The sequence below is a fragment of the Aythya marila genome (genome assembly GCF_965140915.1).
Source record: "Aythya marila genome assembly, chromosome: Z".
NCBI lineage: Eukaryota > Metazoa > Chordata > Aves > Anseriformes > Anatidae > Aythya > Aythya marila.
Window position 1 is genome coordinate 8,705,754 of NC_139080.1, and position 27,298 is coordinate 8,733,051.

Below are 27,298 nucleotides of genomic sequence, written 5' to 3' on the forward strand. Positions count from 1 at the left end.
ACCAGATACTGGCTTTCCACTAAAAGAGAGTAAATTTACATTACATGTTCCAAAGAAATCCTTTACTGTAACAGTGGTGAGGCAATGGCACAGGCTGCCCAAAGAAGCTGGGGATGCCCCATCCCTGTGACTGCTCTAGTCTAGGCTGGATGGGGTTTTGGGCACCTTCTCTGGAGGGAGGTGCCCCTGACCATGGTAGCGGGTTGGGATAGAGTGAACTTTAAGGTACTTTCCAACACAAACCATCCCACAATTCTAGAATCTCAGGAAGCCTCATCCTTCACCTCTTCCCAAGTGGTAGAAAGAACAAGGGGAACAGGACTCGAGCATCACTACAAGACCCTTGCCATACACGCAGCTGATGGGCACTATTCCTTCTCTCCAGGCGCCACAGCTCACAAGGAACAGAAAGCAACAACCACACGACTTGGTGCCTGAGGGCATGCGAATGGCAACATCAGCCCCATGTACAAGAAGGAAGCAAAATGCCCCTTCTTCTTCCCAAAGCAAACACCTTTCCTACACGCTCACAGCAGCTTCAAACACTTAAGCCTCTACGAGCTCCTCATACAGAGATATTCAGGGACCAAGGACCTACACCCACAGCCATCTCCTCTCAAACTACCACCACGAAGCAATGGTGACACTGGACACCTCCCTTAGGTTCCATCAAAGAACCAACCTTCGCAATACTTGGAAAAGACAAATAGAAACATCAACACATACAACAGAAACCACAGGCAACACATCAATAGTCCAAAGAAGACAACCTAACACTATGGGATTGGAAACCGAAAGAAGGCTTGGGCAGAAAGAGAAATTTCAATGAAGCTATGACACAAACATCCCCCAGAAAGTCAAAAGGGAAACAAGAAATAGAAAAAAAAACATCTATGGCAAACCATCTCCAGAACCTTCTCCCCACCATTTTCACATCCCTCCCTGCAAACACCACAAGAAACACCCACCACTCCACCAGCCAAGAGAGAGAACAGGGCTCTTCTCCAAAGCACTAAGAGGGAGAAGGGCCTTAGGGTTCACCAGGGGAGGTCTACACTGGAGATTAGGAGAAATTTCATGACTGAAAAGGTTGGGCATCATTGGAATAAGCTGCCCAGCAAAGTCGTTGAGTCACGACTTTAAGACTTGGAGGTCTTAAAGAATCACACATATTCAGTACTTAATGGTGGGGATTTAGTGGATTTAGTACTCAATGGTTGAACTAAATCTACTTACACACACATCCTCACCAAACCTGATTCTCACTCTCTCTCTCCCCCCCCACCCTTGCAACTACCACCCCCATGCACCCAGCACCTTTTTGCTTCTCTCAGCCTCCATAAGCTTGCACAGCTCACTCTCGCTCTTCTCATCTCCTACAACCTCAGCATCTTCAGCAACCACAACACCCTGCTGCACACCATGTACCTGTGGTACTTGCTGCACCACTCACTCAGAACTTCTGATCCTTCACTCAAGTCTGCCAACCCCTGTGAAGAACTGACTCGGACTCTACAACTTGACTGAGTATTCATCTAGTTGCCTGACTTTATTTCGAAACAGAAGTAAACAGACAACAGGGAAAATAATAGTACTTCTAAAATATATATATATATATATTTATTTTTTTTTAATCAAAGTCACATGTTTAACAGGCACAGCAGGGAATGGTTACAGACAGATGTGCTTTCACAGCCCCACACACAGATCCCCAGTACGAGCCTTATTCTCCCCCACCAAGCCCACGCTGGCAGCTGGGGTCAGCTGCTTTGAACTAATTCCAGTGCTGCCCTGAAACAAGAGCAGCCTCACTGATGTGCTCATACCACCATGACAGCATAGGTACCCCATTCCTTGTCAACCACAGGCAGGGGTTACCCCCAAAGATCCAAGCTGACATGGACACTGTCTCTTACTCAACATTCAACTTCAGAGTCAGCCTGCCTGAACCATCATAAAAATCACTTAGGAGCTGCTGCATCATTTCCAGCAACTGCTCTTCTCTGCTACCTTATTTCTCTAACTCATTTTTCTCTATTCACAAAAGAGAGCCTATAGCACCAGATCCCCACTGCATCTCCTTTAACAGCATCCTCTGCCTTTACGGGAATAGCAGGGGAAAACCCAACTACACCATCTTTCCAGCAAGAACCTTGGAACAACGCCCATGTAAGTAAGGGTGAGGCAGGAGATCCCAAACACACTCCCTGCAAACAACAGCCACTGGCCAAGACACAGGCTCGGATAGCACACATTCTGTGTGACAGCAGCCCCAGGCATGCACCCTGACCTCAGCCCAGCAAATCCCACACCTCTTGCTCTCCTGCGCTGAACCCAGGCTACAGCTCAAACATTCGCTCCCTCACCTCACTTCTTCCACCCATGCTTGCTGAGGAGAGCCTTCCCACGTTTCTAGTTTCACTGCTTTGTCTTTAATGAACTCACATCATCACAAACATGTCAGCAATTCTGTTCTGTGGGGAGTGTGTCTGGTGTAAAACTATGAACCTACTTCTAACACTCCTTGCAGTACAGACCTGTCATAGTTCTATCAGTAGGCTGTTTTGTTGTGGGTTTTTTTTGATCCAAGCATGTTCTTACTTTAATACCAATATTGTCATTTTCCTAATTCATTATAGTAGTTCTTACTTGTTAATAGCTTCACCTCAATTTGTGTGACACACCTGCTATATTTTTCCAACCATCCCATAACTTTCTCCCAAACTGGTATCAAGCTGCCAGGTCTTCATTTAGCTAGGTCTTTCCTTTTATCTCAGTATGGCTTCATCTGCCCTCACTGCAACTTTCTTGGGTTTCAAAAAACTTTTACTAGAAATTAAGACATCCTCATACAAAAGATTTTCAGAAACATTCATTGCTTATTTCCAAATAATTGTGTGCTATTTATATTAGACCTAAATTTAAGGTCTTCTGCTGAATATAAGGACAACTTACAAATAACAGAACAGTCAGTTTTCCACTTTGTCTGACAGGTATGAAGCTTCTTCTGAAGCTAAGTACTAGTACTTTTTCCATAGCCTTGATTTGCCCATTACAGTAAATATTCCACCTGTTTTTCATTACCAGATACTTTATTTTGGGTCTCACTTTTTATTTTTTTCTGGCAATACTTCCCCCTCAGTTTAGTATTTATTATTAGATATCATCCATATTTTTTCTCCTAACTCAATTCAGTTATCTGTCAGACTGGTTCTTCTGCATCATTAAGTGGTTTCTGTAGAACATTTTCAAATCTTAACTACATTATCACTTGTGGCCTACTCTTCCTTTCATTTTAATGAGTGGACAGACAGGGTTTTGTCTGGGGCATCCCTGTACTCCATTTGGCTAACCCTCAGATTCCACATGGACAACTTGGTACTGACTTGCTTAATTACAGCCTTCATCCAACAATACTCTTTCCAGATCACTGCTCATTGCTCCAGTTTCGCCTTTATGGATACAGTGCATCAATCTATCCTTCAATTTCTCTCAGTTGCATACTACCAACCTCTCTGACCTGTTTACCTGAGTTTTGGGGTAGGAGGAAACAACTCCTCACCTTTCTGCATTGAGGGTGAGGTTACCTGTGAATTTAACTACCTATGATTCAAGTTTCTCTGGTGTGTTATTTATATTCTGGATTCAGATAAGTAAGAAAATCGTGTGCTTCCTCTCCTGCAGCTTACCTACTGATGAATTTGTTGCCACAATGCATGCAAAGAACTCCAGCTTTAATAGCTTCAACAACCTGCTAGATGCTCCCAGTAGCTGTCAATTTATGTACAACACCTCGCTGTTCAAGCCCACCCATTGTTAAGGGAGAAGCTCATGCTCAGATTTCATATAGACTTGAAAAGACTTTGAAAAGACAGTTTGCAGGTGGACAAAATGTAACAATCTCTCCATACCCATTTGCATCACCTAAATAAGCTGTTTGTGGATATTCAAGTAACAGAACATAAGGAAAAGCTCTTAATCACCACTGAGCAAAGCAATTTGTGTTGGACAGAGGATCAATACTGAAGACAACTTGCTTAAAATGAAATAACCAAGCTATTTACTTACCATTGGCAGCCTGGATTGAAGCATCTGGAGATCATCATAACCATAAATCTGCTTGAAGACAGATAAAAATACAACATCATTATAACACTTTTCTCTGATGCTGACATATTTGGGGCTTTCAACACAGCTTTTTGCTCTGGGACAAGCTTACGTTAAAAGGTGTATGTCTATATGTTGTATTTTTTTAAACATGAAGCACTGTAGATCTGTAAGGCTAGTAGAGCTTAAAATGACTTGTCACTTTAATATTGTTTTCAGGTGACAGCAGTTCTCTGAAGAGAGCTTGACTGTCCAGTCTTCAATACTGTTTTTACAGATGTATCATTCAAGAATTAGTAAATATCTACTGGACATTCAGATTTAGGAGCAAAAGGCTTTTCTGCAATTACTCTTTCCAAGAGTATGACGATTAAAGACATAACGAGTAGGTAAACAAGTGAACTAAAACTCATCCCTCACATTCAATGTAACAAGAAAAGCAATTAGAACAGTCTCCAATTCAAAAATTAGGTAATGAGATGTTGATCCTGGTCAGACATCAAAAATCTCCATGCAACTTTTCAAACAATGAGGACACGTGGCACAGTTCAATCAATACTACAGCAAGTCTATTCCAGTAACACAAACCTGAATAAGTCTAAATTTAATGGAAAGGCATAAAACCTTATACAACCAAAAACCATAACAGAAGACATGCTCAGCTTTGACAGCAGCTACACCAATTCTGAAATTTTCCGTGCACATTTAACTCCCACAGAATAGACTGCATTTCTTCAGCATTTGGAAGAAGAATTCCAAGTGCAATACATGACAACACAAGTGCCTTGGCATAGACAGCAGCAGGTCTGGAGGGCCCACTTGCACCAAGGTTTAAGTAAACAAGGACAGGTACAATTAAATTGCTTACTGGGTAGGCAGGCAGAAGTCCTCCAGGTCCCACAATATACTGGTTATGCAACAAGGGCGGTACACCTTGGGGCAGATTTGGGGGAGCTTTGCCTGTAGAACCAAAATACAGACACTTTAACAAGCCTTTAGAAAAAAGGCTTCAGCACCGAGACAACATAGCTCATGAGCCCTGGCAGCTGCACTTCCATGGCTTTTAAAGAACAGAACTACACAGAAAAATTTAGTGCTAATTGATGAAAATGCTCAAAATAGCCTGAAAAGTTGAACCATATCTAAAGGAAGAGAAAGCAGACTACTTCAAATTGGAAACAGTCCCTGCAGAAAACAGTCCAATTTTGTCATTTACTTTGAGTGGATTACAGGAATTAGAGGAACTTCTTTCCTTGGTCCACTCCTGAAGGTAAAACAGGCATTGGTCTTGATCTGAGAGCAAATCATTGTTTCATTTTCTGCCCTGTCAACACATTTCCCCCTTGCTGTCAGCAACAGACCAGAAAGCACTAAATATTGCCAGTATACTTTTTGTGGGTTACTTATTGCATTTGGGAAAATAAAGAAAATGGAGACAGTCTCAGGTGCCTCTATGAAGCAGAGCTAGGAAGCAGAAGGGTAAAAAGGCACTTTGGCCAGTCATATGCTTCATTTACAAAGAGTGAGAATAGGAAATGAGAAATTTTCGTGCATTTTAGTTTGATCTTAATATTTATATCATTCACTTCCCTCCACAGAATTTCCTTTTAGCAGATTACATTGATTAGAAAAGCAACAGAGAAATAGAGCATTGCTTCCACTTCAGTGGAAGAAGCCTCCCCACCTTCACTGTCAGTGTTTGCTTTGGAAGAAGTGATTATTGCTGTGGAATAACCCACATATCAGACAGCTTTTTTCCTCTCTGCAGATGTGGCAGCAGGGACGTGACACATGATAATGAGGACACTGCAGTATACTTTGATACTGCCAAATGAATTCCAGTCACAGAGAAGACTGAAAGGAAAGCTAATGTGAACTGACAGCCAAGAGCAGATGATAACCTGGAATACAAACTGGACAAGTCTTCTAGTCCAAAACTTGAAGCAAGAACTGCTCTGGTGTCTATTTATAACGCTCTTTGGACATAGAATGTGCTATATAAATGCCACATCACACCCTAACAAATACTTCAAATACACAAAAGCAAGCAACTTTATTTTAAAAGCCAGCGAGTAAAGCATGCTGAAAATGCTAGTCAGGAGTGTGGATTTCTTAGCGTAGTTATTGCTGGTGAGATGCTCAACTGACAGCCCTGCAGACTGAAGTCCTCTGTCTATCCATGTGATCTGTTAATATTGCGAACCTGAAGACACTAAGGGAGCTGCCCGTGTGGTAGCAGCTGGTATAGACACACTGGTAACGCTCAGGCCAAGGCTGTTTGTAGTGTTCATACTGCTTGCCATGCTGACAACCGAAGAGGTGGTGCTAGTGGCTGAGGTTGAAGCAGTTGAAAAGGTTGTTGAGGGCTGGAGCGAAGTTGTGTTCTCAACACTAGTGTGCTAGAAAGGAGACAAAAAGAATGAGGATCACAGAGCATATAAACCACAGTGGAAGATGCTGTGGAAAAAAAATCTTTTAAGTAACAGCAGCTCATGCAAGAGAATGTTTGATAGTATATGCATTATTTATGTACCAAGCAAGCAACTAAGTCGCATGCTTGTCATTTTTAAGTATTCAAAGAAAATTACATGAAAGTTTAAAATAAGCAGCTATATCATCACAGAATTGTATTGCAAAAACTCAAATGTCCTTCCATTGCATTATTTTTTGCCCTTTGACTGTTTACTCATTTAAGCTAGTTCTTATTATATAAACTAAACTATATTCTCCCAGAAGACAATGTTTTCCAGAGTACAAGATTCTGCTATTGTCATTTCCTGAATGCACTTTGTGGAATTTAAAATATTACAACTGCAATGCCCCACAACAAATTCAACGTGGTAATCCACCCCAGATCAGATACATTACAGGAACACATGAGCATAAAGGAGTTCCTGGTTTTAATCCAGCACAATACAGTGCCTTTACTGTACAAGCTGATCACACTTGCAAAAGTGTCATCAATACACAGAAGCTAAAACAGCTCCCACAACAGGTAAGAAGGACATTTGCCTAAATGTGAATTTTCAAGTTACGAATTCAGTCAGGATGAAGCACTACAAACTAAAAATACACGGATAAAGAGCAGAAGCCTATTGGCACACTCTAACTGGGACTGTACAGAAGTACACTGCCACAGAATAAAGCAGTGTCTGGCTTCCATTTGTGTAACCTCACCTACAGCACTGTATTTGATACCATTTGCCTCACTCAAATTACTCACATGACAACAATGTCACATTGTAACCTCCAGTATAATCTGTCATGAAGCATTTGTCATGATATATATTGTTCCATCACCCCACAATTTGCCTGCTAACCTCTCCACTGTAGATTGCTAACACTCCACCTTTTGAAGATGTTTCAGACAGCCAATTCTATTTTTAACACACTTGCTGCAAGAAATTCTCTTTACTCCATCTCCTCTTCCTGGCACAAAAATGTTCTCTGCAGCTGTACAACTGGCCAGTCTCAAATATTAAATTCTTGATCTAGTACAAATCACAAGTAGTAACGACTATCTTTTTACCACTAGAGGGCTAGCATTCCTTCTCTCCTGAGATAAACCTCTTTGAGTTCTTGGTGTACTGGGACACAATGAACTTTAAGAGAGGGTCTTAATCATCAGATTAACACCTGACTATATGCCAAACATCTGTTGAAATACAAACAGGACTTACTGCATGTGATGTGCTTGAAGACAACACTGAGGCAGGGGAGAGGCTGCTCTGATGATTGGAAAGGGAGCTAGAAAGAAATTGCGAAGAATTAACACAATTTATCCTAGAACAAACCACATACACACCGTATGTGCACACACACACCCCTACAGGCAATTTTTCTTTAAATATCTGACTACTTACTTTTTAATAGAAATTAGAAAAAATATTAATAACAAGAAACATGATAAACACCAATCATTTCTAATTATCAGTTTACTACATTTTTAGAAAAAACAAGTTTCAGCAATTATACAATGCTTCCAAGTCATGTAAATTCCAAAACCAGAATACACCAGAGAGTTCCACATAACTCATGGATTGTTTCTTATTCTTTCCCTGAGCAACTGCTGATGGGTTTCAGAGGGGACAGGTGCTACGTGAGGCAGTGCTTTCATTTGATTCACCGCTTTTCATGTTTTAACCTGCATTTCTTTAGTCCTGCTAACTGTAACTGTAAGGTACGTGCTCTGTAACTCTGCCAACAGTCTCCATACTCTCTACAAAAGGCAAGGCTCAAAAAAATAAAAATAAACAAATACCATCTATGAAAGCAGGAAAATTAGACATACTACTACAGAAAATCTAGTACTTTAATCATATCACCACTACAACACCTAAAAACCTTTTCCTTATTCAGAAGATGAATCAGAACAATCAGTTCAGTTTTACACATACTGTAAAATTTGAGAATAAGGAATACACTGATGAAAAACATCTGCAGATAACTTGATTTCAGGAAGCAGCTCTGCATTAGCATCACTTCTTTCCCTAGCTGACCAGGCCTGTGAATTTGAGGCAGTAACAGCAGCACCAACATTTATTTGTAATTCAATGCTCTTTAAATGTCTCCTTGAAAAGTCATGAACTGGTTCTCAAACTTTTACGCTTACAAGTTCTACCTTACATTCAAGGTCAAAAACACATGAAAGTACAATAGGAATAAGCAAAATAACCAAATGAACACTGAACAAAGCCAAACAAAGCCATACAAAGCATGTATGGTTTGGTGTTCAAATAGCTCATGATGTGAATCAGAAGCAAGAAAGATCCTAGTAACAACATGTATTTTAATATTCTCCATGGAAATAGCCACAAGAAAACAGAGCAGTGTTTTTAACAAAACTCTGGACTAAATCATATGCCCTAATTTAAGGGCAAAGACTTCTGTCACAAGCTCTTCAAGGTGCTGGGCCACAATAAATCTTGGCAGTTTCAACAGATTAATTTTTCTTCAAGCCTTTAAAACTATTCCCCATCTGGAGAAAATAGGATGACACCACTTCAGGCAGCAAGAAATGATTGAGTCCAGCATACAGTTTTAAACCATCTCCTTGCCCACCCTTCCCTTGTAAGAAGCCTTCATTTATTCATTATCTGACCTATGGCAGGGACTCAGACAACAGCTGCCAGCACAACGAAGTCAGACATGCCTGGAGTTCAGGCAACATCTTGTCATGACACTCAGTATCTGTCCAACAGTTAACAATCCTCCAACTAAAGTTTCTATCAACATGCACAGATTTTCAACAAATGTGAAGAGGATTTTTCTAATATGAATGGAATAATTCTGGTTAGCTGCCACATTTACCATCATATTCAACAGAAAATGCTAGTACGAAAGAATCGACTGTACCCCAGCTGGAAAACAGAAATAAAACTGTGATATCCCATCAAATTAGTTTCTAGTATTAACAAACACCATACAAAGGTGAGCATTAGAAAGCTAACAAGTCAGTACAACCCCAGAATGTCACCTACTGGAGGACAAAGCTCAAGTAACAGGGACAGAAATATTAAAGAGTAAATGAGCTGAACTGTGCTGAAGGAACTTCCAGGAACCAGACGTTTCAATGTGTCTTATGGAAATGTCTTAGAAAGTAGAGACACACACTGTCCTTACAGATATTTTTTTAATTTTGAGAAAAAACAAGTGTAAAAAAAGAAGTGAGCTGGGTTTGTTCAGCCTGGAGAAGAGGAGGCTCAGGGGCGACCTTATTGCTCTCTATAGGTACCTCAAAGGAGGCTGTAGCGAGGTGGGGGTTGGCCTGTTCTCCCACGTGCCTGGTGACAGGACAAGGGGGAATGGGCTAAAGTTGAGCCAGGGGAGTTTTAGGTTAGATGTTAGGAAGAACTTCTTCACTGAAAGGGTTGTGAGGCACTGGAACAGGCTGCCCAGGGAAGTGGTGGAGTCACCATCCCTGGAAGTTTTTAAAAGACGTTTAGATGTAGAGCTTAGGGATATGGTTTAGTGGGGACTGTTAGTGTTAGGTCAGAGGTTGGACTCGATGATCTTGAGGTCTCTTCCAACCTAGAAATTCTGTGATTCTGTGAAATGAAACTACAGTACTTTAAAATCGGGGAGAAAGTGAACTCTTAAAGCAATGACTTCAAATGTAAAGCAGTGTGTTTGTCCACATACTGCACAAAGTATGGAAAGCAAAATGGGGGAAATAGAACTAGCTAATTTAGCTGGTATGATTGAAGCAATAGCCCCTTGAAAAACAGAGGTGTTTATATGCCATAAAAATTTGAGGGCAGCACTGCCCCAACATTACTTTGCAAACAGAAACATCCTCTTCTGGATCTTTCAGAATTCCAGGTACTGCCAAAAAAGGGGACCGTGACAGCTGATAGCCCCAGTGCCAGCAACCCTTATATTTGCCCTTTCCCCAGAACATTACTCCCTTCACAGGTCACCCCAACTCCTACCGTACCTGCTTAACTGGGAAAGTGAGCTGCTGGCCAAGTCACTGGACTGAGGCAAGCTGGGCAACGTTGCCACGTGCTGCGATGCTGAAGGCAGAAGCGAAGCAGTGGTGGACACCACACTAGGCATAGAACCAGCAGAAGGTAGTGAGGGAGAAGGCTCTGTCTTAGACACTGGAACTGATGAAGTAGCTGCAATGAGTTGAAAAGATGCATTCAGAGACAAATTCCAGCATACCTGACTCCCAAGCTGGATTCAGGAATGCTACATATTCTACCCTTGGTTTACAAAAATCTGGTTGTTAAGAACAAGAAACAGTGTTAAGAATCTGGCTATTAAGGAAGTCAGATGGCACCAGAACTATGAATTTCTCTTTAAGCTCTTCACTTACAAAATTATAATATTTACTGCTACACATGTAGTAAACTAGTCTTCTATGCTTTACCTCCCAGTATCTGATTATTAGCTTTTGCTCTTAAGTCCATCCTCATTTCAAAATTCTTTGCATTTGACTTCAATCCCTTTCTGCAAACTGAATGTGTTTGCACTCTTCAAAGCACTGCAAAGTTTACCTACAACTCCAATTCTCCACTCCAACCTACACTGCACCACTGACAGCTGAGATTTGTATCGCTGGGGTACAAAGGGCACATAAAACCAATCCGTTTGCAGTACTGACTCAAACGTATAATGCATTAAAATAAAATGCTGCAATTGAGCACAGCATTAAGCATGTTCAATGAGTTGACAAATATAGCCTTAGTTTATTTGATCTAGATAACAAAGGCTGGTTAACATTATTACTACTTTTTAGCTTTGTAATAGAATTTGTTTACCACCAATTCACCTTTCCAAAGGAACACTGTACTTAAACAAGACACAAAACAATTCCTCCATTTGTTTCTATACACTGCTATCTCTTGCCCTCTGAGGGAGGATAATGCACAGAATTAGACAAACATGCACACCAATAAATCTCAGAAAAAGTTGAGCCCTGCCTTACGCTGGGCCATGCTTTAATACAACACTGAAGATCACCACCCGGTGGATCACTGCTATCTTGGAATGTGTGTGAAGTCAGACAGTCAGAATGCTCACCAAACAAGAGTCTGCTTAGAAGTTAAGCATCACTGTTCACATTAATTGTTTTCTCCCTAAATGAGAGAAGCCAGGTTGCTGGATCAGCTGCTATGCAAACAGAAATTATGAGGTCTTGACCTTGGCCATAAGCATATGTGTAACTGACAAAGGAAATTCAAGTGGCAAAAACGTAGCTATGAAGAACAAATCTGTATCACCTGATACATCCTGGAAATATTCATATAAAAATAAGTAAACACCACTTATAACTCTCAATACAATTAGGTCGGGATTCACTCCTTGAAATCAAAGTAGATAACCCCAGCATAAAGGTCTTCATTTTAACAATGCCTGAACATGATGTGCCAGACAAAAAGAAAACCACAAGACAAATAGGACGGTAGAACTATAATCCAAGCATCTTCTGAACAGCCACATGTTTAGGAAGGATAAAGCCTGGACATTAAAGAGCAGCAGTAGGAAAGATGAAAGATGACCAACTAAGGATATTAGTGGCATATACAGAAGGAAAACAGCCAGTGCTTTCATATGTTTACAAAAACAGAACTTCAAAATAGTTTGGACACATGAAATAGATACACAGTAGAAGACTGATTCTGGTTTATGGGCCTGAGATAGAGGAAAAAACAAAAATGTTGTCAAAGGGAACCAGCATAGAAAAAGGGACTAATAAAAACGTTGAACAATAATTTAAAAATATTAGAAATTCTCAGATGTTTGTTTTTCACAGAAAAAAGACCAATCCCATAGTGAATTTCCAAAATTATGAATTCTATACGTAAGAGTAAATAAATTTTCTATTTGAAAAGCTGTTCTATACATTACAATCTTTAATAAGTAACTCTTTAGGCATATACCCTTCCTCATGCTCACTTAAACAGAACTTGGCATTAACAAAACAGTTCGTAGGTCTGAATACTCAGGTTCTTGGTACTCAGAAATATATAAAAAAAAAAAAAAAGCTGTCCTGCTGCTGACATACCTCAGAGGTTTAAAAGATAGATAGAGTTAAAACTGAAGTGTTGGAATTCCAAAAGCTTTTAATTCAAGCTGCTGGAAACTTCCATAAACCAGAATATAAGTCAAGAAGAGTGAAAACTAGATTTAAATTATTTTGACTCTGGGAAGAGAGCTACTGGGGTGCTACAAGTAAAGTACCACACACAAAAAAAAATGGCCAAGATGAAGAGAATAGTAACAGAGCCAACAATGTATTATTGTTACTCTACTGTAAGACAGCAAGCAACCCAGCAGAGGGAGCATGTTAGTCACCCTTATTCCCTTCACCAGCAAGAGGTGCTTTCGAAGAATGTGACTGTTTCATTATCACTAAATTCTGATTACGACTTTCCAAACAAGAGCTGGAAGAATGTATAAGGAATTGTATGTTAAATAATTTGCAGTAGAGAAATCCAGAAAGGAAAAAAAGCAGCAGCAAAGCAGCTTTTCTAATGCTTAAGACTGCTCAGCGTTACACACACTGGGTCTAGATTCGGTAGAGCTGCTTCCCTATTTCAGTTTTCTCCAATAAGCAAGCAGTACATCCTGTGCAAGTACAAAATGAACTCTCATTGATCAGCCAACAATTAGTCAGAGAACTATACAAAACCTCAAACCAGATGTCTTTGCTACAATCATGCACATACCAAGTTATAATGAAAGATTAGAAAGAGTCCTGTACACATCCAAGCTTTGTAAACTTACTGTCAAGAGCTGTCTGTGTTCTAACACCACTGTGCCCATTCTGTAAACAAATGAGAAATGAATAAATCATCTCAGAGGGATATTGTATTTTCCAAATGAATCACACATTTAACATGCTTCATGCAAAATTCTATATTTGTTCTAAATTGAAAAAGAAAAAAGGCAGAAAATTAGCTTTTTAGTGCCTTTAACAAAACCACATAATAAAGTTCTCAAGTGCAAGGTGTCCTGAACATACAGAATCCCATACACTGCCCATACTACACCCATCATCAGGAGACTTTCCCATGTACTGTATATAACAAACTTCAGGTTCACACCATTATGAAAGAAAGGATTGCATTAACATATAGGAAATGGTTGTGCTTTTGATCTAATGCAACTCACAATTTTAACTATCCAAGTTACACAGACGCCAATTTTTTTCCATTGAAAGATAAGACTTGAGAAGCACCAGTTGTTTTTTGGATAACGCTGGAGTACAGAAGTGGATAGTCTACGCTTGATCCTCACCAGTACATACGAGCTAGTGCAGAAGACAAGTGTGACTGAGCCATTACATAACAAAGGCCAGAAGTAAATAAACTTACAAACTCTCACAAGTTCCTTAAACATTCAATAAATTCTCTTTAAACAAACCTAAGTTCCACGTACAAAGAGTAGGTGCTTTTAAGTATCTCCCAAGAGATCACCTATCCTAGATCAGATCTCACCCTATCCTTTTAAAATAAAACAACACTAATTCCTATTGGTGTTTAAATCCAACAAAAGAATAATGCTGGAGGGGCCAAAAAGCATTTGAGATCTATTTGATAGATTCCTTATAAATTTAAGGAATTATATGCCTTTGGATAGAAACTGTCAAGTTAAGGCAAAAGACCATGACTAATATTTATATAGAGAGTGAGTTCCTTTTTTAAAAGCTAAGCTTCGGGGAAGGAAATTCAACTGAAATATTAAAGTGTTACTAAGAAAAAAGGTCAGACAGCCATTTTAGATGTCAAGACCCATAAAATCAGAGGCTCTTTCATCCCAAATACAGGATAGCCCAAAATGGCTACACAATAGGAAAGGAAAGCACAAATAACAGGGTGGGCTTGGGAATTGAAGAAACCACTTGGCTTGGTTGAAAGCATAGACATAGCAGGGTTATATGAGCCCAAAGCAGGTAAGATCATTTTACCTTTTTCTAGGTCTTATTGCTGAAGTTCACTCACCGTAACTGCAACAGGGGGTGGTTCAGATGAAGCCATGGAGCTTTGGTACGCTATTCTACTATGCACAGAAGTCTGTTCATAGGAAGAAGTTGTTGTTACCGGGCTAGTGCTCTGGGATGAGCAGGTCAGGCTGGAAGAGGTGATGGCAGAGGTTGTGTAGGTGGACTCCTGTACTGTATTGGATATTGGCAAAGAGGTATTCAAAGGATCACTGGAAAAAGTAAAAGTTATTTACCACAATGGTAAATGAGATATCAAACACCTTCGTGAAAATATCAGCTCCTACACAGTTATCTAAAACTTACTAAGCTAAAACAGTCAAATTTACACTATTTATATTAGAAAAAATCATGACTAAATACAATTTTGCTTTGGTCCCCAGTAATCACTTCAAAACCACCATCTGCTTTAAGCACCGTTCACCTTCCTCCTGTAAGCCCAACCAATTCAATACTTTATACACATTTGTCAGTCAACTTATTTCCATCCTCTCAAAGGATAAATTAATGATCATAACCTCTTTGTTAGTCAACTAGACCCATGAAGGCCAGAGTATGATAAACATCTAGTCTTCTTAGAATAGAAATCTAACATGAGAGTAGCAGTCTAACACAATATGCAAAGAGTAAAAAAAAAAATAAAACATGCAAAGGGTTTAGTTTATAAACAGCATTTATGAAACTAGAAATGAATGTAGAAGTTCATTTTTACTAGTGTTTCTGAATAAACTTCAGGAAGCTTTCTACTGAAAGCTAAAAGTAAAAAGCTAACAGTAAGGAAAAGAAAGGGTTATTGACACATTTGTCTTTATCATCGCCTGCTTTAGCATTTCAGTAAAAGCTTCTGCAGACTGAAAAGCTTGGCTTCTTTTCTCATTCTATAGGAGCATCAGATCTGCAGTCTGGTGCCAATCTACTAACACACAGCTATGGCACAAGGTTCATCTCTACTGGAACAAAAGCAGAAAAACTGAAGTTGTAAGGAACAAACCCCCTGGCAAATTTAAAAATCATGACAAACATGAGGAAGCAATTCTATAAAAGGTAGCTTGCTTTAAGGTTCTTTCCATTTGTGTCATCTGCAGCTTCAAATCAACCCGTCCAGAAGGTTTTGATTGTCATTAGAAGAGAGACTTCTTTTAACATGCCATCCACAGAAAACACAGCCTTACAATCCACCCTATTTCCCCCTCCCATTACACAGTAACTATTTTGCACAAACTTGATCCCTAGAGAGGACATTTCAGAAGGCACAAGGGGAACTCACACGTACTTTACAGATTTTGAGTACAAGCTATTGTTGGTCGCCTGGCTGGTATTCTCACTGCTTGAAGTTGATCCAAACTCTGGGAGTGCAGGCTCTGATCCAAACTCAAGAGCTCCAAACTGAACATTTAACCCTGTCACATCAGCTGATCCAGGCATCTCCACTGCAGAAGCAGGAATCTTAAAGGGGAAAAAAGACAATTCCTTTCTGTGTATTATTTGTATTAGATGTACCAGTGACTGACACTCACCTCCCATAACTACATGTTTCTTCAGTTACTGCCTAAATCTTTCCTCTTAATTACATCTGTCAAAAGCCCCAGTGTACATCACATAAATTAATTCAATTCTTGTAATCTGAAATTCATTTATTGATTCTGTGCTCTGATCTGGGGCTGAAAGTGTTATCCATTGTATTTTGCAATACACAGCCATCACCCATGCCCACCCCCCTTCACCCAACATTCAACTTGCAGCCACTTAAGTCAATCCAAAATCACTCAGCAGTCATTTTCCACACAGAACAATCAGATGTGTGCTTGGAAAAGACATCATTGTATTTTGGACTGTAGAACTATCCAGCTTAGATTTCCCTACTCTACAAACAGAAAACATATGATGGTCTTTGCCCCTCTTCTCCCTAGAAACTTACATGTAATGATTAAGTACTTGGCACCACCAAATTACCCACCTTGGATGCTGGAGTTATCCTTCGTTTTGGTGGTTTTATCTGTTTCTGCTGGGTCTGATGGGCAGTCACTGCCTGGTTCTCCATAGATATACTGGGCAGCTGTAACATTTTGCTGACAGCTGTAGAGGTGTCTACTGGGGATTGCTCTCGGAGTTTCACCTGGGAGGAGAAGGACTCAAGCCCAGGAGGAGGAACAGGGACTGCCTGTGTTTGTTGCTGCTGTCGCTGGGTCAGCTGGCTCAGAACTGGGGATGGTTCAGGCTGGGATTTGAAGTCTGGTCAGCAGTTGGAAAAAGAAAAATCAAATTAAATCATTAAACTCTGCTCTACATGGAAGAATCTGAGTGAACTGACACACTTGACAGCTATTATTTTCTAGTGCGTGCACCACACAAGTTCCATGTAGAACATTACCACTGCAATAACAATGCCAATATTTGATACTCCCTATCTTAAATGAACACTTTTCATCAAGCATTATTTAGCTTTCTTTAAAAATAATAGCCACATAATATTACACATTAGGCATCAAAAAGCTTGTGGATTATTTTAGTCAAACATGGCAAGCTTCATTGTCACTGCAATTAACTGTGCTAATAAACTGTGATAACTTTCGAGGTGTTTGGAGTTGCAATTTAGATGTGTTATGAGTTATGATTTCCTGCCCCACAAAGGTGAAGACTTTCAACACCAGGAAGAATTCATCTACCATCTCCATCTTTCAGAAAGTCAGGACACACTGGACATAAGCAGTTTTTTCCCCATTTCCTTCTCTTTCACAATTTTCAGATGTGAAAGCCGAACAACAGCTTGGAGCACTGGCCATCAACCGTAAGAGATCCACAACACCCACAGTCTGAAGGTTTTGGTTTTTTTTTCTTCACTTGGCAAAGAACATTAGAAAGCAGCTTGAAATGCATATAAACATTTTTTTCAGGATTACTGCATGTAAAAGATTACAACTGCTATCAAATTGGCTACTTACCTATTTGGAAACGCACACATACATGAGATAGATACAAGAGCTATCATTCTTTCTAGTGAGAACACTGCTACAAACTGAACTGCAAAGAACAACCTCCTATCATGTTCACCACTGTTCCTGCCAACTGTACTTAATTAAATGAAATTAAATGAAAAATCCACCCAATTACAAAAAGACAAAATGAGTAATCTGCATCATTCTGAGCACATGCAGACTTCACATAAGGAGATATGATGCACATTATGAAGCAATTATGTAGTACTCATTCGAAACTCATGTAAGAGTTTTAACAGGAAAAAAAATGGAAAAAGACAAAGTATATGTTACATTACACATGTATTCAGCTAGAAGCAGCACAGGCACAAAGACTAAAATATTTATCTTCCAGGATTTGCTGAGAATGAAGTTACATCAAAGTTTCACTTAAATAGACAGGTGCACCAAATCAAAGATGTCAGTACGTGAAGGCTGTACAGCTTCTGAAGACTCTACAGATAGGCTTAAGTCCATCAAAATTTAGTTTGTGATATATTTGTAACATCTACTACTAGCAGATAAACTTAACTTCGACCTTGTAACCAATTTTATTATTAGAATTGCATTTTTTAAAAGCTTTTCATCAAGGCCATTTTAAACTGTCATTGGCATTAAGAAATTTTACAGACTAATAGAGAGATTATGTGAAAGCACTTACCAAACTGACTAAGGACTGAGGACTGAGTAATAGGTGGTTTTAGATCCCAAGACGATGTGGTAGTTGTGGTAGTGGTGGTAGAGCTACTATTGTTTTGTTGAGAGGTAAATTGACCCAAACCCGGAGATTTCAATTGGTCCAAGATTTGGGATCCAGTAGAATTTGCCAATTTAGAGGATCCAAGTTCTCCAAAGCCAGAACAAAGAACTGCAGACTACCAAAAGACAAGGAAAAAAAAGTAGACTTAAAGAATACATAACTTGAAAATAATAATAAGGTCAGTGCCTACAGCTGCTATTTGGCAACAACTGAAACCTCTTCAGCCCTAGATTACTAATAAATGACAAATGAAAAATTCAAGTGTAACATATGGCCAGATCTTGTTATCACTAATAAACTTTCAAAACTGATTGCAACAATATTGATTTTCTTGAATCCACACATCCCAAAAACATTTAATTACTAATAGCTGAACAGATTGTCAAAGAATACAAGTGCCCAATTTTAACTCTCATAATCATTAAACAAGGGAAGTCTTTTTCATAACTCTAGAAAACTCAGAAATAGTCATGTTTCCACAAAAAGCAGTCAGCTATGTGCTTGGAAACGTCACATCACAGTTCTCTGGCATAGAACTCTCTACTACAAACCAAGGACTCAATCCTAAATCAGCATACAGTAAACATGCCTGTTCCCCACAAAGAAAAAAATAATAGAAGTACTTCATGTAAACCAAGAAACAACTGCCTGGCAAAAACAAAAAAACCTTGTATGTGTGAGAGAGGCTATTAATCCCATTGCTTTAGCATTTGGGACAAAATTTTACTAATACTGAAACATTTCATGAAGTGACCAGTACTGGAAAAGCTGTTTAACCTGAAGTATTTCCTCATGAAGGGCACTCAAAGAATAAGATAATTTTACCAGGCTCTGAGGAGAATAGGAGTTTACAGCACTGGAATTGCCAGTTCCTGATGCCATCTGGTTGCTGTGCTGAGAATTTGTGAAGACTAGGGCTTGGCCAAAGGTCTGCTGCTGGGGAGCCTCAAATGAGTTGCTTTCTGTCTCTTGAGTGGCTGTCACAGGCTTTTGAAGCAATGTTACCAAATCAATGCTGTAAGAGAAGTAAAGTTTGGCTAGATTAAACATGATGATATGGCTGTGCTGAAACTGAAGAAAGCAGTAAAAATATTAGATAGAAGTTGCTACACCAGCAATAGAACTAATACTGATCAATAGCTTTTAAGAATATTGCTTGCCTGCCATACAAACAGGAAGAACAGAGGGCTGTCACTGGGAAGAAAAATCCTGCTAGCTGACACCTAGTTATAATCTACAGTTACAGTCGAAATTACCTTTGCACTCTTTCTGAAAAGATCATCAACTTTTGTAGCATCACATATCACATAAATAACCTGTATGATCAGTATAATCAAGTAACTGGAGACAAGTTATAAAAGATACATCATGTTCGAGTGGATCCCACCTGCCAGCCTATTATATATATCCACACTGTATATCACACTATCCCTCTAAAAACAGACAGGGATCAAAGTTCTACCCTCTGTATATGATGGGTTTAAGGATAGTAAAGAATCAAGTCACACATACAGCAACTAAGTGAACATGGTGACATGGAAGTCCTAAGAGCAACAGAAATAAAAGTTTCTCAGACAGCAGGCACATACCCAAAGTTATGCTACCACAAATACCTAATCAGGATGAGAAATGTGCTTTCTTACACTTAACATGGCTTGTTAGCATCTAGTACGGGTTTATTCAAGGATGTAATGTGTTCATACAATATAGGATATCAGAAATTTTAGAGTTGTTTTCCTAAACACACTGCAGGCTTGGCCTGAAGAGTTCCTCCCAGTACTTCCACCACTAGCTTCAATGCTCAAACATTTCTGGCAAGTAAAAAATTACCTGAACTTAACATGATGAATTAAAGTATTTTCTAACATAATTTGGGGGACATCCACTGGAAGAATATTTACATGAGAGCAACAATTGAACTAGCATATCACGTTTAAGAAGCACAGGAATGCAAGTTGCAGAAGAACTTGACACCATGCCTCCTCCAGGTTATAACCATGTTACATGGATTATAACTGTGTTACGTGAACAGTTTCAATGCAGGATGGAGTTCAGCAGTACAGCCATAGCAGAACATTTGGGGCTGTTAGGCCATCTTGTGGTATCTGACTGCTGACATGCTCTGACATGACCTGAAGAAATGTTAACTAATGCAGGCGACTGATCTGTACCACCACCTGCCAGGCACTCAGTGAAGATGAAGGCAACCACAGCAAGGCTGCTACTGCCATATTTTTCACATGCTGATCTCCAAATCATGAGTAAAGACAAGTAATCACAATGCTTATCAGGAATTTCAGCTTCTTGCTAATGCAAACTTTTCTGTTAACCTATTTGTCAAAATGCTGCGTGTATTCTGAGTACTTTTCGACACCTTGGGGGCTGGATTTCTGTTCCCTGGACAAAGCCAGTGCCTCATTTTCAACAGCACAAAACTTTTCTTCCCAGCTGTCTTCATTCTTGCCTATAATTAGTCTTTGTGCAGAAGACAGTCTTCTCAGTTTTATCTTCACAGATTTGATATGTTTGGCTATACATCCGTAGTCCAAAACCAGGATTATAAGTAATACAGGAACCCACAGAACCAACTATTTACAAGCAAGGCTTTTTGCAATTTTGCAGTCAGCTTAACCAATCTCTGACCAGGGCCATTCTCACGTTTCATCTAACATCTGCTTTAATATGTTCAAGATAACATTGCTTCACCAACAGAAGCTTTTAAGGATATAGGGAAAATGGGGGAGAGCTTACCTTTGCCCAGGAGTCACATGATTCTCAGCTGGAACAGAGGAAGCAGTAAAGACTTTTGTTTCAGAAAGCTGAAAAAGATTTAAAAAAAATAGTAGTTACACACATGTTCTCAGACCTCACTGCTGCAACATCTGAAGAAGCTTCAGCCTGGTCATGTACTGCCAGATAAAAATAAATGCCAGACTACTTTTACAACCGGTTATGCTGCAGCTGTGCTTACCAAGACAAAAACCAGTTAAACCTCAAAAGTCTAACACCAAATCAAGTACCAATTTAATTAGTATTAGGATATTTAATCAACTGAACACACAGAATGATACAGTACAGTACCTACGCTAGTTTGAGCAATAATAACTGAAAAACATTCCAGTGGAAACTAATTAATGTGACAGTATATTATCAGCATAAAGATACCTTGTGTGGACACAACTTAGGATGCCATAGAGCAGCTCCAACAAATCCCCCTGCAGAAGTCTAAAGCACTGCACTGTTCGCCTTTACTCACTTCACCTATCCCTTTGTTTTACATGTCAGCTCACCATGTCAGCTGAGCTGTCAGCTCAGCAAACCTGCAGAGGCAGGTTTGCACCCAGGTGTACACCAGGAACTAGCATTCAAGGTTCCTTCTTGGCATTTTTGCTAGGGACAGCAATAACATCTTAAGCTCTTTGCTCTGCAAGCATGAGTTTGAAAACAATAATAAAGGAAGAGTCATGCAGATGTTTGCACTAGAGCAACCCATCAGTCCATCCACAGCAGGCATCTGTCATGTTTACACCATTCTGTTACAATACATACTTGCACATACAAGAGGGAAACGGGGGGGGGGGGGGGGGGAGGGGTGAATGGTTGTTTTGGGGGGTAAGGAGGGTAAAGGGGGTGATTAATTTTAATAGCTTTCCTTTTAAAAAAAATAGCTACAACTTCGTAGGGCTAATTCACTTCTGTTGACAAGAATACTTACTCTCAAAATAGGTTTTAAGCCAACACAGGTTCGGCTCAAGAAGATAAAAAATACACGTATAATGGTCACATATTAAATTAAGGGTGATTTTCTGCAAATTTAACTACTGTGGTGTAACTTGGCATTCTGAATTGCTTGGTTATTCTTTATGCGAACAGTTACAAAGAATCCCTTTAGAATGGGACATCTGACTACAGCTCTTGCAGGAAGTTAGACCTTTTTAATTGCATATGCTGCTAGCAGCCCAGTTGAAAAGCACATCACGGATACCAGCCAATTTCAGCTGCCATCCCATGGGCAGCTCTGCTGAACACACAAATCCATCCATGCCTGTGTTCAGCTGATTGGGCTTCTCCTGTGAACCGTTGCTGATTTAAGTTGTCTGGGGCTGTCTGGGAGCTATCACTTCTCACTCAGAGGCAAAGTTCATCTGTTTCTCACACACTGCTACAACTCCCTTACTTACACCACAGTGGATCATGAAAAATTGAAACTCACCACAGTTCCTCCCTCCATTTCCCTCCCTTCCATCGCAGCCAAGACAACGTACTTTAATCTCCCACCTTTCTGGAACACTTCTCAGCTCTGTCCTGTGCATCATGGTGCAAGCCTTCAACTCGATGGACCGATCAAAGCTAACAAGGAATCAGCTCATTGTGCTATTAAGAAAGCCTCTTCCTTTATTGTTCAGCCCTTTCTCAACTGCACATGCTATTTTAGAAAACCTTGTACTGTATTTTTTTGTAGCATTATAAGATTCCTGCATTATACAGCATAAGGAGGTCAACTAATAGCAGAGTGGCAGCTCTGATCTGCAATCCCTTGGTTAAATATTAAGCTCTCGAATGTCAATGGTTCCTTCTGCCCACACAACACAGGTGAAGACCAAATGTGGCAAAACCACTGATGAATCCTGAAAACAAAGCAAATCGAGGAGCCTGAGGATGTTTGTGACAGCCTAAAAGTATGGGAGAAGAAATGGTCTCCTCAAGTAAGCCAGCATGCAAAGTAACTTCCAAGTCTTCAGCTACCAGCTCTGCTGCATTTTAATTTACACTTGCACCCTGTCCCTGTAGCAGATTGCCACAAACTTACATCAAGCAACTAATTTTGAAGTCTGGGGAATAATAGCATTTATCAAAACACATACTTTGTGCAGCAGCTAACAAGTTTATTTGGTTACACAGACGTATTTAGTATTTCTTAGAGGTAGTATTGCCATCTTCTGACAAAGTCATTTATGTTCACAATACACCATGCTTGCTAATCTTTCACTGAGGCACTGGCAATTTCCCAGAACCAAATGAACAGTCAAACCATTTGCATGTGGCAGCTTCACAAGGGTATTTCCTCCATCTGCAGTGAAATGCCTGTGCTTTTCAGCCCTGGTTTCTATTATAAAATCGTTATCTGCTTGGTGATAGGTAAACACAATTAACAACTAGCTAGCTTCTCCTATGGCCAGTTGATATGCAATGGAACAGGAGCATCTATAGTACCTCAAAATTTGTCTGGTCCTTCACTGTCTATGTTCTGAATGTCCCTTCAAAAAAAATACAACTCCCTAATTTCACTGCAAGTAGTTTCCACCCTGTTAAACATCACACTGACACCCTACTGTACTCATTACTTTAACAAAGGTAAGTACCAGACAGGACTATCAGATCACAAAAATCTAATCCTACTCAGATCAAGCAACATAAAATTTCACTCACTCACCTGTTCAAATACTGACCTTGCAACTTGTACCTGACTAGAGAACCAAAATTTAAACAAAAATATGCTTCAGAAAAGCACCTAGTCTATCAGCAGACAGCAAATACATCAGCTTCCTTGATCATTTCAATCATTACTCACATTGCTAGACTTGCTTAATTGCACATTTAAATGCGTGGCTCCATTTTCCAGACACAGGTTCATATTATGCCTTTCTGCTAGATTAAGAACTGAACACATATGCTAATCAAGCAACCCTTTTCATATTCAGTAAACTATGCCAAAGAAATTGAAAATCCCACTCTAGCACCTCTTTTATCAGTTAATATTTCTCAGCTATTTTCCACAGGCAAAAAGTTACTTGCCTACAGGCAAAAAAAGACTATAGTAGCTTTTTTTTTTTTTTTTGCCACAGCATCAGCCCATGCTGAGTTGCTCTTTTTGCACCATCCACTAAAACCCTAAAATATTTTCAGTTGCTGCTTTCCAGAAAACAGTCCCTTGTTCTGGAGGTATGCCTTGCATTCTTTATTTTTGTTTCAAGGAAAAAAAAAAAAAAAAGCTGAGGGGTAGCAGTTGGCTATATTAAAACATTTTTCATTTGAACAAGTCGCATCTAGCAGCGATCAAGATTCCTCTGCATGACCGGTTTACTTTTATTACCCAATAATTTTTCAATTTCCCAAACATTTTATTCAGCAGTGATTTTATTTTTTACTTCCACAGCATTGATAAAGACACTAGATTGCATCTGGCCTAGGAATAGATTGCCTTGTAGCCCTCACAGAAGTACCCACATTCAGTAAGGATTCTCCTGCAAAAGGTTATTTGCCAAAATTTACAAGACAGATCACAATCTACTTAGTGTGGTTTTGGTACCATTAAATTATTTTAAAAAACAACAAAAGATATAAAATGGAATCTCTTACAGGGTCATACTTTATCTTCACACTTAAACATAATCTTGGTCTTTAAGTAAATTAGAAGTTATTTGGGCTTTATTTTCAATAAAGCAACATTGAATTGCACAAACTGTATCTGTACGTCCTTTTTTCCTTTTCTTGACTCAGATTAATCAATTTTCCTTTTATTCTTCTCTAGCCATGCTCTGGGCTAATTTGCCTGCAGCTTTCCATTTCATTCATTCTTTTTGAGCATCAACACATGAATAACATTCTCCTAGGTTACAGGGATTCTTCCAGATTTCCATAATTAATGAAAGTTAACAAGAGGCTAGAGATTTCATCTGCTGCTCTTTCAAGATTCATGTGCAAAGTACTGAGGTTTAATAATAATAAAAAAACCTACCCCTAGTAAGCACTGCTCAACATTCCTCCCATACTATATACACGCTGTATCATACCAGTGCTAAACAGAGTGGAGAAACAAGGCCAGACATTTCTGCTATCCTTAGCCTCTCACTAGTATATACTGCAGAAACAGAGGACAGTTTCATAAAAACAAACGAAACCCAGCATTTGATGGCAGTAGCTGATACAGAGAACCTACGACTAGGTCATATTTTAGAGTTTTTAATTTTCTCAAAAGATAGAGCCTCCTTACTAGGTAAGGACAGTTTTTTATATCTGGTATGTGACCTATTCACACATCCCTGGGGATAACACCGGTATGCCACCCTACAGAAAGGAAAAGGGACAACTTCTGAAACAAGCTTACTCTTCAAAAAAATAATGTTGAAATGATGTTTCTATAAAAATGAAAAACTTAAACAATAAGATTTGCTCCCCCTATTTATCTTGTTTTCTCAACTGCTTAAGCTTTATTATGATACTGAAAACTTAAAATCACAAATATTTAAACAATAAATCCATCAAATATTTTGCAGACATGAAGACATGTCTCCTGCCTAGTAAAGAAAAAGATTGTTCCAGTACTTTAGACAACACATCATGATGCTGCAACAGGAATGAAGCAAGTAAGTGCCATCTTCAGCACACTACTAGCTCCTCTTTTAATATTCTGAACATGAAGAGGACTGACTGGAATAATTATGCACATTTCAAGCAAAAAGCATCAATGATGAGTCTAAACTTGATAGTAAGCTTCAGCACTTCAAACAAAATCTTGTGATAATATGGCTTGACATGACTACATACTATTAGGGTGTAGTATGCAGATACCACCCATCATCATTAAGCAGTAAAGAACTATAATTCACTAATACTTAATTTGGGACAGAACTTAACATTTTATTATCCTTGTGAAAGCCATCCAGAAAAATAAAAATATTTCTTAATTCAATTCAATATTAAGCTTTTCTAAATATATACTCTTAAAGGGGAATTATAGCAAGAAACATCAATGCAGAAATATAAGAAAGAATTAGTTAGAGCATTGAGATTTTGAAAACAATGCAGAGACTCTGAAAAAGGTAAATAATGAATGCAGTCTATCTAGGAAGGGACACTTACATCTTCGTTCCAGTCTTCTGCTGTCCATTCTTCTATTGAATTTTTCCAGGCTCCTATTACAATTTGGGGAAGGAAAGAAAACAGTTACCAGCTAAAATACAACATCGTATTTCAACCCTTCTGCATTAAAAGCAGTTCTGTTTTGATTATTAATAAAACAACTTGAGAAGATGATGGCTGGAAACATGGGAAGCCCTACGAAATTGGCCTGCAGATTCAAGCTTTCCGGAGGTGTTTGGTTTTTTTGTTGTGCTTTTTTGTTGTTGTTGTTGTTGTTGTTTTTTTAAGCTTTGGTCTATGGTTTCAGGTATTTCTTAGCCACTGTGGCACCAGACATAATTTGCATAAACGCATGTCTGCAACCAATGATTAACATTAAACATTATCAAGAAGTCCTCCTATACCCACCCCCATGACAGGAAGGGGTTGCTCTGCCCCTCCACAGAATCTCCCAGCTTCATAACAAATTCATACAATCAAAACACCTGCTCTGACATCCATAATCCTACTTTCAACACACTCAAACTCAAGACCCAAGCTATTACTTCTGGAGGCTCCTTTCCAACCTGTTAACCCTCTCCTCCGGGCAGGGCAACCCGAATCCCTTCTCCTTCCAGAAAGATCTTAAAACATATATAATTGATATCATGGCAGCAGAAGAGTCAATAAGCTTCCACCGTAGCTGTAAAACACTTCTTCCCATCACTTGTGGCACAACGCAGCAAACACCAGAGCACAGCACCCAGTCCACAGCATGCAACAGAAGTGAAGCTCCAGGAAACGACCCTACAGATTTAAAAACCTGGTTCCTTTCCCTAGGAAACAGCAGACCCAGACATGCAAGAGCAATGAACGGACTGCAGGCCTTGCCCACCAGCATAAGCACAGGGAAGGGTAACCCAGCAACAACCTGAGCTGCCATCTGAACTACAAAACCACAAGCCAAGGAAACACCAGCATTTGAAGTTCCTGGTACCATCACCTTTGATCGAGCACAAAAGCTAAAGAACTACGACTTGAATCCCATCCTCTTGCTGAACCAGGAACCCCCTTGAGACACATCAGAAACAAAAGCCCCCTGAAGATAGCACCAAATCCCACTTGTACTGACAGGATCACTAGATTAGTGCAGCCTTCTGTACC

General features: G+C 39.4%; 1 protein-coding gene across 6 annotated transcripts in view; it reads right to left on the reverse strand.

The window, feature by feature from the left end:
- The window catches only part of UBAP2 (ubiquitin associated protein 2), a 143,403-nt gene that overhangs the window by 68,370 nt on the left and 47,735 nt on the right, over positions 1–27,298 (reverse strand). For 4 of the 6 annotated variants that reach the window (XM_082783390.1, XM_082783392.1, XM_082783388.1 and 1 more), the window contains 13 exons: positions 26,156–26,208; positions 21,044–21,111; positions 19,118–19,307; positions 18,194–18,407; positions 16,515–16,789; positions 15,831–16,003; positions 14,559–14,769; positions 13,342–13,381; positions 10,544–10,727; positions 7,788–7,854; positions 6,311–6,506; positions 4,976–5,067; positions 4,069–4,119 (listed from right to left, as the gene is read on the reverse strand). In XM_082783390.1, the coding sequence (XP_082639516.1) occupies positions 4,069–4,119; positions 4,976–5,067; positions 6,311–6,506; positions 7,788–7,854; positions 10,544–10,727; positions 13,342–13,381; positions 14,559–14,769; positions 15,831–16,003; positions 16,515–16,789; positions 18,194–18,407; positions 19,118–19,307; positions 21,044–21,111; positions 26,156–26,208 (1,814 nt within the window). The remainder of the gene's footprint in view (positions 1–4,068; positions 4,120–4,975; positions 5,068–6,310; positions 6,507–7,787; positions 7,855–10,543; positions 10,728–13,341; positions 13,382–14,558; positions 14,770–15,830; positions 16,004–16,514; positions 16,790–18,193; positions 18,408–19,117; positions 19,308–21,043; positions 21,112–26,155; positions 26,209–27,298) is intronic. The other 2 variants (XM_082783391.1, XM_082783389.1) reach the window with 1 other exon arrangement.